Source organism: Lepisosteus platostomus, chromosome 7, assembly GCF_059453375.1.
Source record: "Lepisosteus platostomus isolate fLepPlt1 chromosome 7, fLepPlt1.hap1, whole genome shotgun sequence".
In the NCBI taxonomy this organism is placed as follows: Eukaryota; Metazoa; Chordata; class Actinopteri; order Semionotiformes; family Lepisosteidae; genus Lepisosteus; species Lepisosteus platostomus.
The window spans coordinates 13706205-13723126 of NC_142617.1; the positions used below are offsets into that span (position 1 = coordinate 13706205).

Consider the following 16922-nt stretch of genomic DNA (forward strand, 5'->3'; position numbering starts at 1 on the left):
TACAGGTTGGCACCCTGGCCAGTGGCCGAGAGCAGAGACCCACGGCCTGTGGCAAAATAACATAATTCATGTAAGAAATAAAGTCACACAGTAGTATTCATCAGTCGCGGAACAGAAGTCAAAATAAACTTTTCTTTTTTTCCGTCTTACCGCTTTCTTTTTTACTGTCCTGGTGGTAGATCGTTTCACCCGTGCGGTGTTTTCTTGAAGAACAGGCTATGAAGAAATAATTATAATTGAATTTAAAATTCAAAACGGCAATAATACCTTGTAAATAGGATTAGCATGTACAATCTGTTGCACTCTTTATAGGCAATATTCCAATGAAGTTAGGATAGCAAAATGGTAAAATTTGTGGTTCATTGCGTGCAAGTCAAAGGCTAACAGGTAGAGCTTTCATGGCTACTATTGACAAAAAGTTAAAATATTTGTATTATGTAAGACTGCTATTCCTTGCACTGTGAAATGAGTGTTTGATAATGATTTATTTGTGACATATTTGATTTTGTTTATAAACCTTGTTAAAAATAATATAGATTTTAAATTTAGTTAAAATACAGGAAAATATTAACATATCTATATATGCATCAAAAGTATTAATGTAATACTCACCTAATTTGTTTTTATTTTCCTATATAGCATGTGTCTATGGAAAAAAAGTGTGAAATCATGTTGAATTTAACACCTTAACTGATGCCTCAGAAATCACATTTCTGACAATGGTACCAATTGTCTGATTTTTATAAGCATGTTGTTGTGCAGGTCAATTAACATGGGGATGCACACTAGAACTGCCCCTGCAGTGATGTTAACAGTATTCCACAGAGGTAAGGCTGATTTACTGACGGGATGCTTTGGAAGTATTTGCAAGAAAATTAGTGAAAGTATGTTGAATGTCAAACCCAGAATTAAAAGTCATCTGAAGAATGAATTCAAAAGCATGGCTTTACTATACAGCTTTTTGAGGGAGAATACTATAAGGAGAAATGCTGGCAAATATTTTGTAGTTTAACCTTTGTAACAGACCTAGTGTCAGGCCTACAGATTACCATACATAACTGTTAACAAGTTTAATGACTTCTCCAAAGGAATTTAAATGCTTTAGAAATCTCAAAGAAATTCTAAAATCCATAGGCCTAATGGTGTGTGAATTAAAACATATATACCCAGTATTTCTATACTTTTCTATTTTTATTACAAAGTACACATTGAATAAGTGACTTGTATTACAGGGCACAAAGAGCACACAGGGAAAAAGAACTTGAGTGGTGCCAGAGGAAAGAAAAGAACCAAACCAAACGGATGTAGCTAATACAGTGAGGACTAACCTAACTAACCCAAATAAAAATAAAATAAAATAGGGCGTCTTCATGCGCCCTAACTTCCCCACAGTGAACTAACCAGAACCAAAATACATGAGTGGCACACGCCCCTAACCTAGTGTGTCTAGATAGAAAACAAAACTACATGTGCACAATGTAACACGACGACCTTACCTTTACCTTTTCCCCTGGTGTACAGCAAGTTCACATTTATCAATAACACGACACGAGTGAACCAATTGCACGATTATGGAAAAATGGATAATACTGAAGAAAATACACGAGCAAGGATTAGGGTAACAAAATGAGCACAAGCAAGGTAAAAAGGAAAGTAACAAGTGCGGGCAAAATAATAACAAAACACAGGTAATCAAAACAAACAAACGAACGAAGCCGAACCTAACAACGAACAAACACAAACACTAGCGAGCAAATGCAAACACGAGCGAAAAAGCTAACCGAAGATGAGCTGAAAGCTGACCAAAGTTGTATGGAAAAGATAATGGAGTCTAACCTTTTCTGGTATTTAAACTGTAGATCTTGGGTTCTGATTGGCTGGGAGTAGAGATCATAATGACATCACAGCTGCAGCAATGGTGTAATGATGGACCAATTGGGGGGGGGGGTACCTGAATACAGGAAGCAGGAAAAAAAACAAAACATACAGACACACACAGGGATGTAACACTACGATACTAGACTTTAATAGAAAATGTATTGGTACCACACTTGTCCAGAAATACATATCAATCAGTTGCAAAATGATTGATTTACAAAGAACTGCAAAGATTGAGCTACCATAGCTATTTTCCCCAGTGTCTGCACAGACCATCAATGGCTACACCAAATGGATGCTGTGCTCCACTGTGTGCTGGAGTAAACAAATCACTTTTTCTTCAACATAGCAACTTCTGGGTTGGTATAAGGATCATTTGCAAATCACTAAAAGTCAATTTTAAGAGGAATGGCTGACTGAGTTTAAAGCAATTGGCAGAAGGTTTTTTGGCAAAACAAAAAAACATTTGAAGCAAGGAATGAGTAGAAAGCTCAGGATGTATGCTTGAAAAGGTGATGCAGCGTAAAGAAGATACTGGAATGTAAAGTCTTAAAGAGAAGAACTCGTGTTAGAGGTCCTCAGTTTCGGAAAAGTGTGATTGCATAAAATGGTATGGGTAGCAGGGAACCCAAGCTGTTGTTTAAAGAATAGTTTAAAGACAGAAGACTAGGTGAAACATCTGGGTAGTTTCACTATATACTGAAATTGAAAGGTATTTTTTAATGTGTCATATGGCTATACTGTATGTCTGGGAAGGAGGTCCAGTGTTGCACAGGGGAGTGAACATTGCAAAGGAGGGTCCCAGATTTGGCACAGACTGAGCTGTAGCCCAATTGGGGGCAGCTGAGCAAACATGAATGGCTGGGAGTAGCGCTGTGCTAAAGAGGGAGATATGAAAAGGGAAGGATAGTTCAAATTGCTCAGTCTTGAAGATATGAAGGATACCCGATGAAAGTGAGAAGACAAATCACTATTATTGTGATAATATTGTGTCACTATTATAAAAAGAAAGGGGCCAGTCAAGAATTATATAAGCAATTCTGTGCACCTGAACTAATTCAGGTTTTTCATAGTAAAGGGGTAAGTACTTATGCAATTAACAAGTTTTGCAACAACCATATTTAACTTCATTCCCTCATGAATATGTTCAGTTTGAGCATTCAAGTTTTGATTTAAATAATTTACTTAAAATGTATACATTACATTGTAAATCAATGGGTTGTATGCTTTTGCAAGGCACTGTATTGTGCGTACCAATATAATTAAAACTACAATTAAAAGTCATATGCAATATTATTACACAGTACAAAATCAGCATTAGATATACCAAATATAGAATACAGTATGTGTGGTGAGATATTACAATGTGATACACCTCCTCAGAAAAAATTTAAGCAGACTATAAATTAGCATCTGATCTCACATAGAGCGTAGTGTGAAAAGGCTTTATAGACATTGCATGATGCAAACAGATAATGTGTATATTAATTGTACATTTATATTATATACTAATATAGCAATTGTACAACTTTAATAATGCAATATATTTAATCTCCTAAGCATCAAATAATGTTTCATAGAAATGGAATACAAAGGTTTGTACTACACAGGGCATGAGCTATTTTATAATTATCTAGATACTGTACTTATTAAACTCTACTTCACCTATAATAATTAATGATTAATCATTAAAGAATAATTCATTATTTAAATAATAATTAAGCAACAGGTTCGTTCACAGAAATTACAGCCTTTTTGCTCCATCTAACCTGTGTTGTCACTACCAAATTGGACAAGATACAGTATACAACATATTGAAACATTACTTATTATTCTTCTGTTAGTTCAATAAAATCATTTAAAATTGGTAGCAGTGATGGTCTTGTTTCTTTTATAAAGTTTTTTTATTGCTGTCATAATCTCCTCTGTTTTGATCGTGTAAATGATGGGATTCAGCATTGGTGGAATGGTGGAAGACAGGGATGTACTTATTATTCTGGTATTTGGGTGAAGAGTGGACATGATTGCAGCAATATATGTGGCTGATATTGGAAGATAGAAAATGGTTACTAAGAGTAGGTGAGAGGTGCAGGTTTTCATGGCTTTCAGGCGTTGCTCACCTGATGCAATTTTCAGCAAAGCAAAAATAATGCAAACATAAGATAACAGAATTAGAACAAGTGGTGCAAAAAGCAAAACTGTGATAGCAATTTTTGCCATTATGTAACTTGGGAAGTTATTATTACAGGCCATACGATACATAGGTCCATGATCACAAAAATAGCTGTCAATCACAATGGTTTTACAGAATGAGAGTGTGGTAATGAAACCCACAGATGTAATCACTAGACCTGATGTGAGAAACCATACAACAGCAAAAATCACAGCCATTTGGGAATTAGTGATGACAATGTGATATTTCAGGGGAAAGCAAATAGCAACAAATCTGTCATAGGCCAATACAACTAGAGTAAGTGACTCTAGGAAAAAAAAGAACTGTACAAAAAACATATTGGCTATACAAGCTTCATATGTGATGAACTGAGAATCAAAGACAAAGGTTTCTATCATCTTAGGAATAAGTGCTGTGCTGCCACACATATCAACTACAGCCAAATTAAAAACCGCCATATACTTTGGTGTGTGAAGACTTTGCTCTATGTATATGATGAACAAAATGAAGGCATTTGCTAGTACTGTTACAGCATAAACAAAACACAAGAAAACATAGTAGTACTGTGCGTGGGGAATGCCAGAAAACCCATTAATATAAAAAAACTGAGGCCGAACAAGCGTGGCATTTGCAGACATCACTGAATTTAAGGTGCTCATGGTAGACTTCTTTCTTCTCTCTGTCCTTCTTTGTCTGTAATAACAAAAGTCATAACCATATTAATTGTTAAAATAAATCAAAGAAAATGTGCCTATAGCATGACTGTCCAACCTTTTTTCAGGTAAGAAGGAATTTCAACCACAACATTACAGTTCAAACCCCAAAATGTGTTTAATTTATTATGTAAGGAAAGAGATTTCTAACTATTAAGTTGTAAGGACATACTGTATAGTTACAAATTTGAGGACAGCATTTCGCCTATCCAGTGCTTTTGGTAGTTAGTAGTTAATCAAAGGATCCAGTCATTTAAGAATAATCTACACAAACACTAATCTAAATCAAAATGTTGATTATCCCCTACATAATAAAGATTAAGTTATTTATTAAGCTCTAATGGGCTGAGAAGCTATAGTATCTTTGGAGTGTTACAGTAGTTCTGTATAATATTAGGATCCAAGTGTACTGTATGTAAGATTTAGTTAGATTTCACTGCTTTGCAGTGTACTAAATTCTAAATGTATTTATTTTAAATTTTATTAATTGTAATATTGTGCATTTTGCAGATGTTATTCACACGCATAACAATGACAGTGTCAGTAATTGTTGTATTACAATATAAATCAAATATGTTTTATAGATCATGTTAAAAGGTTTTGCCATTTATTGAGCTTTGAATATAAAAAATCATTTCCTATAACAAGTCAAATTATAATGTCCTAAACATGAAATTCAAATAATTTGAAAAAATGTTCACCATAGATACTGTATATAACAGAAGTAAAAATACATTCTAACAAATTGTTACATACTGTAACTGCATAACAGAACAATTACCTTTTCCTGCATATTAATTACTTCATTGACATTATAATCAGTATTGTATTGTGTGCATTTTAATCAATATATAACAAAACTGTATTCTGTGCTTTATTATTGTTGTTGTTGCCACTTCTAATAGCCTTAACAAAAATAACCGGCAAAATTTTAGACTTCTCTATGGGCACAGTAAATAGAAAATCTACTGTAACTTTCATTAGTACCTAACAACTAAGAGATACAGCATGTTTTCTAAACGATATTGTATATTCTTTCAATTAATTTAAACACTAATATAATATTATTTCGGTATAACCTTTTTCAAAATGTAATTACAGGTCATAAAATATTTTATAAATTAAATAAAGAAAATCCAATACTCACCTAAAATGCCAGTAGCACATATAAAAAGATGATGAAACTGAAGTACACTGTGGTAAAAGAAACAAACATCACTTGTGTCTTCATTTGGGTTTTGTTGAAAAATATATACATCTTGTGCTTTAACACTAACAAATAACAAAGGTACTAATACTCACTACAGTATAATTCTATAGAGCTTTCTGTGATGTTCTCTATAATGTCGTATTTAATGCTCACCGTGTTCTTGTAATTTCCTATTTGGTTCTCATAAAAGAAAGAAAATATTAAAACATGTTTAAGTATTGTAAATGACTGTGCATCAAAGCATACAAGTAGGTACAATTGGTGAGAAACGAGTTCCTTTTATAAAGAAAATGTTGTATCAACACAATCAACTTGGGAATGTGTTAGGCAGCAGTCTGTACTGCTGCTCTGCCTGTGCTCCACAGAGAGGTAAACATGACTCATTTAATTATATGGCACTGTGTGCAATACTAGAAATAAAACCTATGCTTCATTGCTTGTTTATCAAGCTAGATCAAATACCAAAAAATATAACCTTTAGAAAGGAAAAGACACTGCTGAACTTACTGCTTTATAAACTTTAACAGTTTCTGTGTATAATGTACTTAACAACTGTGCAAGCAAATATTAGTACTTATTATATCAGCTTAACAGGAGGCTAAATTAGATTGATGATTGATGAGATTCATGAGAACGTTTAATATATCTGTTATAATAATAATAATAATGATATAATACATTTCTGCAATGGACTAGTGCCTTGTTCAGGGTGTACCCTGAATTGCGTCCATTGTGTTCCAAATGTCCAACATGCCTGCAACATTGAATTGGATGATGTGATTAGAAAAAGGATGATGGAATTAATATATCTGAAATAATGGCAACATATTTACATTAATAATGTATTTATGGCTGTCATCGCCTGATAATGTCCTTCTATCTGGAAACACATAAACAGTTACACCATACTGTACATGTAATATTTTGTCTATTGATTGTTTCATGGAGAAAACATATTTAAGCAGAATAGCACAGAGACATTTAACATCTGATGAGAACTGGTGGTATTTGTCTGTTTTTTGGATCACCATGACCATTATAGATTTAAAAACTTTTTCAAAACCCGTAGAGTTTTAATTGCATCTGTTTGTCTATCAAGACCCTCTGGCACACAGCCCAAAATTTCAAGGTCAGGTCTAAGTCATGTCATAAGCATAAGTGTGCCCCTCCCATCAAGCATATCTCTTATCTGACTCTTTTGTCACCATCAGCATAAAAATAAAAATACCCAGTATCACACACTAATTATTTGCTGCTAATATCTCATTATGTTTGAGGGTACTATACAGTCTCTTTTCATACCTGTCTCCCCTGTTGTCTGTGAATATTTCACCAATAGCTACGATTCTGCTTGTAACCTACCTACCTGTTTATCAACTGTACCTGACTGTATTAAGTAATTTAACTAATTTAAATACCATACTAGGAATAATTGATATCAATTTTAAAAGATGCATGCAACTAACTAATTTCCTAAGGAGCATTTATCCATTTATTTTTATTTTCTCCAGTGAAAGACTCGCTCACAATTTTAAGCCAGAAAGACTAGAGCTAATCAGGAAGCTCATCTCATTAGAATTTTATTTAACCTTTCAAAAGAAAATCAAAAGTAATCAAACAGTAATCACCTAACTATAAATAGAGGTCACATAGCTATATAGCTACGTTCTGATCACAATCACATGCTATTGCTGAATTGCTGAACACAAGTTAGATTTGGGAGTTATAGAATTTGTGCAGCATGGTTTACATTAAGGGTGTTGTTGAATAGCTTCACAAAATTAAAGTTATAATCTTCTTCTTTTTTATTAAATGCATCTATGTTAAACAACTTATATGCATATACAGTAATTACGGTACAGACTATACATATTTCAGTCTACTGCCCCCAGTATTTAAATAAACATGATTTAACTATTATTTCCAACAATTTAATTCACAGAATTATCTCTAAAGTCACATATGCTTGTTTTAACAATAGACATTGCAATATAACAGTCTTTCATTTGGTGAATTAAATTCTAAATAAAACATCTGGAAGACCATGACAAAGGGATTGTATACACACATAATTTAAGAAACACCCAAAACACTGAAGTAAATTTCTTGATTGATGGCATTATGTGTGTCAGCTTTGATTGGGTCTGTTTGGATATTCGAGGTTCATATTGTACATTTCTTAGAGATTCGTAGAGATATCTCTAAAAATCGTAGACTGTTAATTGTATTAATCTATAAAAGCAGTAGAGTTTATTCTTCTATAATGCAGTTATGAAGAAAAGTGGTTTAAAGTGGGAGTTAGAAATAATAGCTATTATGCAGTTGCTCATTCAATTTAATAAATATAATGCTAAAACAGGAATAGTGCTGAACAATTAATGTTATCATTTGAAGAAATTTATGATTTTAACCACCTATTGGCAAATTAACACAATGATATTCCCTTTGTAAAAGTAAAAATAACAAAGAACATAAAGATTCATTTCAATTTGCAATGAAACATCTCCAAATACAAAATCATGTATATTAAATCACACAATAAAATTGGTATTAGTTTCTATTTATGTATTTATTATTATTCAATATATCGTATTAATATGATAGCTTTTACAGAAAAGAAATAGGGTCCATGTTACAGTACATACAACACCTGTAAAGCAGAAATAAAAGCAGGAGATCAAGGTTTCTGTGAAAGATAAAAAGTCAGCAGGGAGACGAAGATGAATAATTATACTCTAGTAGAGTAACACTTCCAGAGGGCACTGGAGAGAGACCTCTGACCGTAGCAAGTACAAAACACTGAACATGAGAAAAATTGCAGACAAAGTAGTGTTCAGCAGTTGAATGTTGCCCAACATTTACATTTACATTACCCCTTCCTTTATTTGTGTTGGCCCTGTGTGCTGACTGAGTCGATCAGGTGGAGTAATTCAGCAAAAAAAACGCTGCAGCTTCTGTGCACGACAATACTGAGTGTGCTGAAAGCCGAGAGAAAAAAAAGTTCCCCTTTGCTCTCTAAGCCATAGTGCAGTGCTTAATTTTTGTGACCTCTTGAGATCTATTGTGTTGGTTGCGTATTTGATATTGTGGTGCTCTGTGGTAGAACTGTGGTTTCGTACTTAAAAGTAATACTCTTAAAAAAGTTTTTCCTGAGGTAAAATGATGGCTGTTAAGACATCTGAATTAGAGTTGCTCATAAGCTCTCTCTCTAGCAATGACAATCCTGACTACTGAGACAGTATTGAGAAATAGAATTTTGACAAACCAGCTCATTGTGGGAGGTTCTGTGAATGCAATGCAGATTGTATCTAATTTCACTTTGAACCTCGCTAAACAGCTTGAATTGACTTTGTTCGAGTTATCGAAGTTCCAAAAGCTTCAGGGTAAACTTGAGAGATATAGGTCTGAGCAAGTTGAGTTGTTAGACATAATCAATGTGAAAGCCAACAAGAGGTTTCAGCGAAAATAGAGGACTTGTCTGTTGAGAAAGCTGTCGCTGAGAAGGCCTAGCCCGCATGGAAAAGAAAGGTAATTGGAGAGTTTATACGAACATAACCATAAAATACATGAGGACTTGTTGCGTGTCGGTGAGGATAAAGACTTGCTTGGACAGGAACTGGATGCTGCCCTGCGTGGAGCACAGCAATTACAGTGCAGGCGTTCCTTACCGTGAAGTAGTACGGAGTGCTCGTTCAAGCTAAGGGCTCTGCCTGAGAGAGTTCTCCCGGCCATGATCTGTAACTGGGTCATTGTCAGGTAGAACGCCGAGCCCCAAATGAGACGCTAGTGCGAGTCAATTAATGCGTAGGCCCCCCAACCATGATCTCTGCCATCTCTCCATCAGTGGAGAAGCTAAGAAAATAAACCTCCACTCGCTGAGACCACTAGCGAAGGAAATAGAGAGATTCGAGCCCACCGTGTCAGGGAATAATGTCGAGAGTTACATCGATCAGCTCAGGTACACACTGCAGTTTATGCCAGACACTACGGAACAGGAGAAAGCATTGCTGGTGAAAAAAACTACCAGCAGAGCCGTACATGAGTGAATGGTTATAATAATAATAATTGCTTACACTTTATATTACGCATTTCTGGACACTCCACTCAAAGTGCTTTACAGTTAATGGGGACTCTCTTTCACCACCACCACCAATGTGCAGCATCCACCTAGATGATGCGATGACAGCCATGGTGCACCAGAAGGCCAGAAGGTGGTTAGGCAGACAAAAGAGATCTGTAATGACTTTGCGGAGCGGTGATCCAAGACTAGGGTGCGTTTATTCACCATCACGTTAAGCACGAGAGAGCCGAGTCCCCTTGCGAATATTACGAGAGACTTAGACGCACATATTATAGACACGCAGGACGAAATTATAAGGGTTGCAAAGAGAATACAAATCTCAAATTTTACGCTTGTGTGCAAAAGGTCAGAATGTAGACGCAAGACCTGTTTAGGGAGCTTAGTGCCAATGTAGCCAGTCTAGCCGTGGGACAAATCCCAACCCACTTGATCCCACTCTTCTCAGTAGAGGAGCATGTGATGTTAACCACCCCACAGCTCGTAGGGCATCCAGAAGACGATCAAAGTTGGTATTCGATTCCATATCTTGAGATGGGTATGTCTACAAAAGCTATCCATTGGCTGTGTCTAAATGATCCACCACTGAAGGGTGTAAAGCTACTATAATGAGAAGAGGGAGGTTAATGAAACCCATGGAGAGCAAGTGGGAAGTAAATGGCTGGTCAGCTACCAAAATGCAGTTGCCCAAATCAAACAGTTCCCGAGGAGGCAATAGTGCATCTTGGTGACTTAACACTGTACCATCTAGAACCAGAATGATATGAGACCAAACTTGAGGTTGTGGATGCCTTCAGGGGCCACACTGTTGAATTGGATGGTAAAATCCAAGAGACAGTAAGCCTTGAAGAGGTACAGGTAGTTGAGTTTGCTTTTAATGGAACAGACCTCCAAACCACCCTGGTAGGTGCCCAACACAGTTTTTATGGTTCATGAGGGGGGCTGGAAACAGGAACCGTTGTTATTCTAACGTTGCTGCTGGGTAGCTGGATCATGACTTGCAGTGTACTCTGGATGCTGTACTCTCAAATAAAGACGTTGCAGGGTAGAGTGAATGAGTCAAAGGGAGTGGTAGCATGTCAAAGAAAGGAAGTAACCTCTCCCAAATATTCACCTACTATAGAGGTATCAGATAGTGACAGTGAACTTACTGGTGTGTCAAGACTAGACTGAGATGATGTCTCCTACTTTATTTATACATGCTCCTGGTACTATGATAAACTGATGCTTAGTTTCTCATGTGAGTGTGACTTATCGTCTGTACTAGCGGATGTTATTTATAATGTTTGTTTACAATGCTGGTTTTTGCATGAATTCTCGAGACATAATGTGGATATTGAAGGTTAATACCTTAATAATACAATGGACATCACATAACCCTGTGTTTTGGTCTAAAGACAACAACGTATCAGGACCTCATGACCTTCCAAAAGGGGGGTATATAGCGGCAATACTTATTAATAATGCTGGAATTAAGTTTGCTGTCCCCCCTGCCAGTCTGTCTCCCTCAACTCTTTGGTGCTGGACACAGAAAGGTCATTCCATGTGGTTCAGATTTAAGGTGTTTTTCTGTCTGATAGAGTTTTCTGACAGCTCCCAGGGCTAAGATTCTCCAGCCACCTTAATGAGTGGTCATCTCTGGCGCTTTTCTGTTTGGGAGATTCCAAGGGAGAGTCTCATCCCAAGTTGTTTACAACCCTAAGGTCAGAGAGCATTCTAACCAATCCTCCACCTTGATCAGCCAATCGGGAACTGGTAGAGCAGGGTAACCTCACATTGAATTCACGCAGAACTTACAACCAATGAACGACCGCAGTTCCTCCAGATAAAAGAGGCAGCACAGGGCTCAGAGGGCATGCCTGCAGGAAGTTCTCAGACTCAGCTCGGACAATCATATGATGGCCAGTTTAAGATTCGAGACCGGAGGTCACCCGCGAGTAACCAAAGGATCCTCCTGAGGTTAGCCCAGCAGCAAGCCTCGTGAACCGCTGATAACCCACAGTGAGTGCTCGCCTGATCAATGAGTGAACTTTGGTTGGAACTGTCGACAGCTGAATCTCGGTATTCAGGACTAGCACTACATCGGGAATGAATCAGTCTTCTTCCCGTCTAAAGAGTGTGACTTGCTCAGACCTGCAGTCACTTTTAATTTCCACAAACTCTGCTAGTTCAGCCAGGACTCACTAGCCAGGTCCACAGAGAGGCACCGCCAGTGCGTTGCAGCAGGAATCTCTAACTCCTTCTCCCACACCTCCAGCCGCACCAGGACTGGCTGGCACCGGGCCAGAGGACGCCAATTGGACGCAACAACAGCCGGTTGCTGTTCCTTTGTGTCCGTGGGAGATCTGAATGCACATAAATTGCATCAGTGTTCAACTTCTACATTGCAGCTTGAGAATTCACTTGTTACCTCAATCCCAGTTGATGTCAATTTAATTAATATGAGTGATGTTCTTGCTGTTGAGTATCTAGTGTAGAAGTTGTAATCAAAAACCTCATTAAAGAAACGGTATAAATGAATGGTATACTCAATGTATGTATCTCTTGGTATTTGTAAGTCTTTGTGATTAAATACAGATCAGCCATTCAAAATGAGCAAGGTACGCTGCGTTAAAACGTGGTGGACATTGCGCAACATACAGCTTCATACCACAACGTATCACATATTTTTTTAATTAGGATAATAGTACCTTGTAAAACTGCCAGGTGGAGCAAAAAAAGGTTAGTGTCTTATGCACAGGATTTGATCTGTCGCCAGAAAACGTCCGGTTTCAAATCCTGGTCACTGCTGACAATCTTTCCAATTAAGAATTTAAGTTGTATACTGTTTAGGCTTTTAATAATTTTAAACTGTGTATTACAGCATGTTAAACATTAGATATTAAAAAGTCTGTATATTTTTTAAAAGCAAGATTGTTCAGTTGGACAAAAGTACACAACCTTCCACCTTCATCATAAATACTTTATGCATCAGATTCTTTAACTTGGTAACTTACAGTGGGTTCTGTTTTTAACGTGCTTGTTCTAACATTATTAAGCTTATATTCTGTACTTCATAAAAAGTTATGACATTTTTTCCTTTTCTAAGAATACATAGTAAGAACACCACTTGCTGTTATTGTAAAAAGATCAATGTTGGAGTGATTTAACATCACTTGATAGTTTTATTAATATGGAATCGTGTAACTAAGTAGCTGGCGTTTCACAGGTGGACATTTCGGAAACATTTTGACATCTGTTTCTTTTTAAAAAACTTTTATTGTCCTTTAAGTGGTAATGGACAAAGCACTGCACCCAATGGTTTAAAGCGCCATCAGAGTATTACTTTCAGTTTCATTCTTATATAGCGAATACATAAAAATAGTCCACCATTAAAGCTTGTTGTTGCCTCTGGCATGAATATGTGTATCTGGATGAATTAAGTAATGGTTTTGTGATTAAAGATTTCTTCGCAAAATTATTTAAGTTAAACAAAGTAGGGAAGAAGGGTTATTTTTACAATTGGCACCCTGAGATGATTTAATTCCCCTCATTTAGTGATTTAATTCGCCTCATTTAGCTGAAACGGTTAAAGAAATCATACAGTAGTTATATGTACTGGAAGGCGGTCTGTTTTATTAACCCCTGTGTTGTACTGTGGTTAGACGTGGATAATGTAATCCCCATTAAACAATGTGCTTATCGTGCAAATCCTGCTAAACTAGAAGCATTGCAAAAGGTGATAAACTACATTATTTACTGGGGCGCAGTTGAGTTCAAAGAAGGAAGTCTGTGAAGCCCTCCTGTTTATTGGTACTGTACCAAACATTGATGAGATGTCACGGTTCTGTACAGATTACAGAAAAGTGAACGCAGAAACTCCACCAGACATCATATGTACTGTTTAATCATAGTCAAGGACCGATGCGCTGTTCCCTTTTGTAACAGGGTTACTCCATGGAAATTAGACACAAGAAGAATATTATTGGACTATGTTGTGTGGTTCTGACAGAATTTCTCTGTAAACTGAAGAGTTATAGAGGAGACAGGTTGTGTATTGTCTCTTTTTACACTTGTAAGAACATTCCAATGTTAATGCAACACGGAAGATATTATTAATAATCTTTGAAATCTGAAGCTGTTAACTCTACTTCACACCTGCATGTCAAGCTCACTGTTTCAAAATAAAAAAAAAACATCAAACCTTTGATTGGACAAAGAACATCATGATTCTTTCGCAAGGATGATTATTTCTGGCTGCTGCAATTTTTTTACCCTTTGCAATGGCTGGATAGTTAACACTTCCCAATTGCTTTATCATTCTGTGGGGGGAAGCTCTCCTTGACAGCTGACACTCCTCCATATGCTTAAGTGAAAAATTAATAAAAATGCTATTGTAAACATCATATTTACCATTTGCTTAAAATAAAATCGGTGGTAAATTTCTCTAAAGCTTTCTCAATCAAGAACAAGAATTCACATAGGGATCTGTACAAGCATGCGTAGGCTGCAAAAGTTCAGCTTAAGAGGGAAGAAAAAGCATTCAGAGAAAACAATGTTTCAGGTGTGAAGAATACAGAGGCTTAATTCAATTGCAGCCTAAACCTTTCTCCACACACCCTGCCCCCGTTGCGATTGGAATATACATAAAAAAGGCACTTAAAACTTTACAGTACATGGTCAGGTATTACCATTTTGTGACTTACTGCTACAATTAATAATTGTCCAAGTAAATGCATGAAACCCCTATATCTATATATTGGCATCTATATTTAATGGTGTGCCAAAGTGTACAAATCACAGTATAATTCATGTTAGCACCAAGAGATTCCTGGAACTTAAAGGCAAAATAAACAAATAATCAACCCCAGAAGTACATACTTTAAAATCGTACAATAATATTTATAATGTATTAAATTTATTTTGAAAAATGTAAAAAAAAGTTGTGCTTAAAATGCATAGGAATAGTGTCCACAGTACAGTATTACACAGTTTTGAAGTTGAAAAAATGTTTCTATTAAATGTACATAGCACAGAGATGAAACTGAAGACAAAATCAACTATAGTCTGGTAGAGTCACACTGGTAGAGTGACAGTACCACAGAGCATTGAAAAAAGAATAGCAGAATAAGAAAAGAATTAGCACAAAAGGAGAGTCTTGATGGGTGATGACAGATTGAGACTAGTAGGAGACAGTGAGAAGGATAATAAAATAAATCATGTGTAAGTTTGTAGAATAGGTGTAAAGCTAGAACAGTACAAGGAGAAAAGTTCAGGCAGATACAGCTGAATAAATAAAGTGCAACAAAGAAGCCAGAAACAGAATAGAGAAACAGTGAAGGTGCTGCATGACAATGAACAAAGAACAAAATAAAGAAATGCACAAAACTGTTAAAATAATAGTTACATGCAGCTACGTTCAAAGAAATGAGCTACAAGTCAATACAAAACTTAAAAATATTATGAGTTTAATTAATTTCTCATTGTATTTCGTGTACAATTACATGGTTTCATATTCAATTCCTTCAAAATGTATACAGTATATTAATCCTACTTATACATTCCTGAAGATATTTCACTAATGTCTTATATTCAAACTCTACAAATTCTGTTAATTGATTCTACTTACTTTAGGTTTAATTGTCCTGTTACTTTTGTGAAGCCTTTTCACTACTTTCATTACCTCCTCCATCTTGATTGTGTAAATAATGGGGTTCATCATTGGTGGAATGGTGGAAGATAAGGATGTACTTATTATCCTGATATTTTGGTCAACAGTAGTAATGTTTGTTGCAATGTAGATGGCAGATATCGGAAGGTAAAACATTGCCACCAAGATTAAATGGGAGGTGCATGTTTTCATTGCTTTTATGCTTTCCTCCAATGAAGCGATTTTTAGCACTGCCATGATTATACACACATAGGTAGAGAGAATAAGAGTCAAAGGTGCAGCGAGCAATACTGTAATACTGATCTGGGTAATTACATAATTGGGAAAATTATCATTGCAGGACATACGATACACAGGTCCATGATCACAGAAATAACTGTTTATCACAATAGATTTGCAGAATGATAATCTGGTAATGAAACCTACACCTACAATTACTACCCCAGCTGCTAGAATCCATATTCCACCTAACATTTTACCCATTCCAGCAGTAGTAATGATGATATGATATTTCAGAGGAAAGCAAATAGCAACAAATCTGTCATATGCCAATAATACAAGGGTAAATGACTGCGGAAACTGAAATAAATGTACAAAAAACATATTGGCTAAGCAGGCTTCATATGTTATTAAAGGAAAATCAAACAGAAAAGCCTCGATCATTTTAGGAATAAGAGCTGTGCTGCCACACATGTCAACTGCAGCTAAATGAAAAACAGCAACATACTTTGGGGTGTGAAGACTTTGTTCTATGTAAATAATAAACATAATGAAAGAGTTTATTAATAGCGTTACAGTGAAAACAAAACACATGAAAATGTAATAGTATTTCACATAAGGAATATTAGAAAGTCCATTGATATAAAAGAACTGAGGTCGAACTAATGAAACATTTGGAGGAATTATTGAATTCAAGGAACTCATGAGGCTGGTTTTTCCCAGTTGTTGTCTCTGTCCTGTAATTAAAAAGTCGTTATTGCACTGCATTTTAAAAGTTTTTCTTTCTGTACTATAATTTACAACATGCAAGAATTTCAACTCCAGTAGTACAGAATACAGTCAAAAAAGATTAAATCTTGGTGTTATTTTTGCTCCATGTAAATAATAAGCATGAATGTAATAATGGTTCACATGAGGAATGTTAGAAAATCATTGATACAAAGGAAAGGAGGTCAATCAAATTAAAGATTTTGAGGAACTGTTGAATTGAAAGAGATCAT

At 35.9% G+C, this 16922-nt stretch overlaps 2 protein-coding genes across 2 annotated transcripts; both read right to left on the reverse strand.

Moving 5' to 3' along the window:
- Positions 1-3407: 3407 nt before the first annotated feature.
- Positions 3408-4729, reverse strand: LOC148658305 (olfactory receptor 51F2-like). The gene has a single exon (XM_088641934.1). The coding sequence runs from the start codon at positions 4708-4710 to the stop codon at positions 3733-3735; it is 978 nt and encodes a 325-aa protein (XP_088498060.1). The 5' UTR covers positions 4711-4729; the 3' UTR covers positions 3408-3732.
- A 10913-nt stretch (positions 4730-15642) lies between these two features.
- On the reverse strand, positions 15643-16626 carry LOC148658306 (olfactory receptor 51F2-like). Its single transcript, XM_088640425.1, has one exon. It carries the CDS (start codon positions 16624-16626, stop codon positions 15643-15645), a length of 984 nt encoding a protein of 327 aa, XP_088496551.1.
- Between the last annotated feature and the right edge of the window lie 296 nt (positions 16627-16922).

Bases quoted from the DNA above. Each gene is read 5' to 3' on its own strand.
- LOC148658305 (XM_088641934.1), bottom strand. From the start codon at position 4,710: ATGAGCACCTTAAATTCAGTGATGTCTGCAAATGCCACGCTTGTTCGG.
- LOC148658306 (XM_088640425.1), bottom strand. From the start codon at position 16,626: ATGAGTTCCTTGAATTCAATAATTCCTCCAAATGTTTCATTAGTTCGA.